The sequence below is a fragment of the Myotis yumanensis genome, unplaced genomic scaffold (assembly GCF_028538775.1).
Source record: "Myotis yumanensis isolate MYYU_CA2020_CCGP unplaced genomic scaffold, mMyoYum1.0.hap1 SCAF_24, whole genome shotgun sequence".
Lineage (NCBI taxonomy): Eukaryota > Metazoa > Chordata > Mammalia > Chiroptera > Vespertilionidae > Myotis > Myotis yumanensis.
Window position 1 is genome coordinate 8,544,147 of NW_027223775.1, and position 2,659 is coordinate 8,546,805.

The following is a 2,659-nucleotide window of genomic DNA, read 5'->3' on the forward strand; positions in this document are numbered from 1 at the left end:
TAGCCCAATGGGACAGAACAGAGAACATAGAAGTTGACCCTAACCATAACGCTCAATTAATATTTGACAAAGGAGGCAAAAGCATAGAATGGAGTCATACAGTCTCTTCAATAATTGGTGATTGAACCAGGGCTGCGGTCAAGCCCAGGCGGGGCGGGTCAGGTGGGGCGGGTTGGTGCTGGGCTGGGTGGGGCGGGACAGGGCAGGGCAGGGCTGCTGCACAGGGCTCTAGGACCCAGCTGGCGCCGGCCACGCCCTGAGGACTCCTGCCCTTCCAGCCACCAAGGTCTGGGGCCTCCAGGCTGAGCCCCATGGAGGACCTTCCCCTGGACAGCTGCAAAGAGGAGGACACGGCGCCCGGCGCCAAGGGGTGGCCCGCACCCCAGGCGAGGGTGCACTTCCGTGTGACAAGCTTCATCATGGAGGCAGGTGTCAAGCTAGGGATGCAGTCCATTCCCGTCGCCACCGCCTGTGCCATTTACCACAAGTTCTTCTGCGAGATCAACGTGGACGCCTATGACCCCTACTTGGTCGCCATGTCTGCCCTTTACTTGGCTGGCAAAGTGGAAGAACAGCCCCTGCGAACCCGTGACATCATCAACGTGTCCAACAGGTACTTCCACCCGGGCAGCGAGCCCTTGGAGCTGGACTCCGGGTTCTGGGTGATCCGGGACAGCATTGCGCAGTGCGAGCTCCTTGTGCTGCGGGTACTGCGCTTCCAAGTCTCCTTTGAGCACCCACACAGGTACCTGCTCCACTACCTGATTTCTCTCAAGAACTGGCTGAATCCTTACAGCTGGCAACGGACCCCCATCTCCGTCACTGCCTGGGCCCTGCTGCGGGACAGCTACCGCGGGGGGCTGTGCCTCTGGTTCCAGGCTCAGCACATAGCGCTGGCGGTGCTCCACCTGCCCCTGAAGGTCTACGGGGTCGAGGTGCCCGCCGAAGCCGAGGCCGAGAAGCCTTGGTGGCAGGTGTTTAGTGACGACCTGACCAAGCCAATCATTGATGACATTGTGTCTGATCTCAGTCGGATTTATACCATGGACACAGAGATGCCCTAAGGCCCTGACCCAGGCCTGTCCAAAGAGATGGCTGGGACGCTCGGCTGCCAGCAGAAGGCGCCACCACATCGCCGTGAGGGCAGGTCCCCAGAGCGCTGGCTGCGAGGACTGGTTTTGTGCTGCTGCTGACAGGCCTTTGAAGGCGATGGCATGCTGCCACGTTGATTCTCAGGCTTTGACTCTCCCGGCAGCCATGGTCCAGAGGGTGATGGGAGCTGCACCTCCCGCGGGCAGGAGCTTGCTGTGGGTGGCTCTGAGGCGTCGGGGTCTGCTTTTGTGCTTTGAAAGGACACAGACTCCAGCGGAGCTTTGGGATCAGCGGAAGGAAAATCAAAGAACGGATGGGACTGTTCCCCACTGGATTTTTTTAAAGGCCTGTTTTATAGAAACTATGAATGATTTAACATAGAGGAAATTTTAGTTTGCTTAATGAGAGATATTACAAAGCCAAAATAAACATATAATAATAATTGGTGTTGGACAAATAGCACAGATACATGCAAAAAAATTAATCTAGACCACCAACTTACACCATACACAAATATAAACTGGAAATGAATAAAGGACTTAACGGTGAGTGGGTAACCATGAAAATCTTAGGAGAATCCATAGGCAGCAAAATATCAGGCATATGTCTCAGCAATATCTTTACTGAAACAGCTCCTAGGGCAATGGAAACTGAGGAGAAAATAAACAAATGGGACTATGTCAAATCAAAAAGCTTCTGCAGAGAAAAAGAAGCCAACAAATATAACAACAACAACAAAAAAAAACAAGGAAGTCCCCTGCCAGGGAGAAGATATGTGCCTATGTTATATCTGATAAGGACCTATTCTCCAAAATTTATACTGAACTCATCCAATTAAACAAAAGGAAGATCAACATTCCAATAAAAAAAAATGGGCATAGGACTAAGACACTTTTTGAAAGTGGACAAACAGAAAGCCAAGAGACACATGAAAACATGCTCAAAACCAGTAATCATCCCAGACATGCAAATCAAAAGGACAATGAGATACCATCTCACACTGGTCAGAATGGCTATCATCAACAATTCAACACGCAACAAGTGCTGGCGAGGATGGGGTGTCAAAGGAAGCCTCTTGCATGACTGGTGGGAATGCAGACTGGTATAGCAACTATGCAGAACACTATGGAGTTTCCTCAAAAACTTTAAAAAATGTAGCTCCCATTTGAACCGTAATCCCACTATTAGGAACATATCCCAAGAAATGACAAACACCAATCGGAAAGGGCATGTGCACCCACATATTTATAGCAGCACAATATACAAAGTAAGATTTGGAAAAAACCTAAGTGACCATCAGCAGATAAGTGGATTAAAATCTGTGGCACATACCCACATAGGAAAAATACACTGCTGTAAAAAATAAAGAACTTTTTCCGTTCCCAAAAGCATGGAAGGACATGTAGAGCATTATGCTAAGCAAAGTCAGCAAGCTGGAGAAAGATAAATACCACATGATCTCACTCATTTGTGGAACACAATGAACAACATAAACCATTCAACAAAAATAGATCCAGAGACAGAAAAGCATGGGACTGACTATCAAACCTCAGAGGGAAGGAAGGAC

At 49.4% G+C, this 2,659-nt stretch overlaps 1 protein-coding gene across 1 annotated transcript; it reads left to right on the forward strand.

Annotated features, from left to right (window-relative positions):
- Nucleotides 1–311: 311 nt before the first annotated feature.
- LOC139000611 (cyclin-Q-like) lies at nucleotides 312–1,064 on the forward strand. Its single transcript, XM_070402755.1, has one exon. The coding sequence runs from the start codon at nucleotides 312–314 to the stop codon at nucleotides 1,062–1,064; it is 753 nt and encodes a 250-aa protein (XP_070258856.1).
- The last annotated feature ends 1,595 nt before the right edge of the window (nucleotides 1,065–2,659 follow it).

Coding starts and splice junctions, on each gene's coding strand:
- LOC139000611 (XM_070402755.1), top strand. CDS start 312: ATGGAGGACCTTCCCCTGGACAGCTGCAAAGAGGAGGACACGGCGCCC.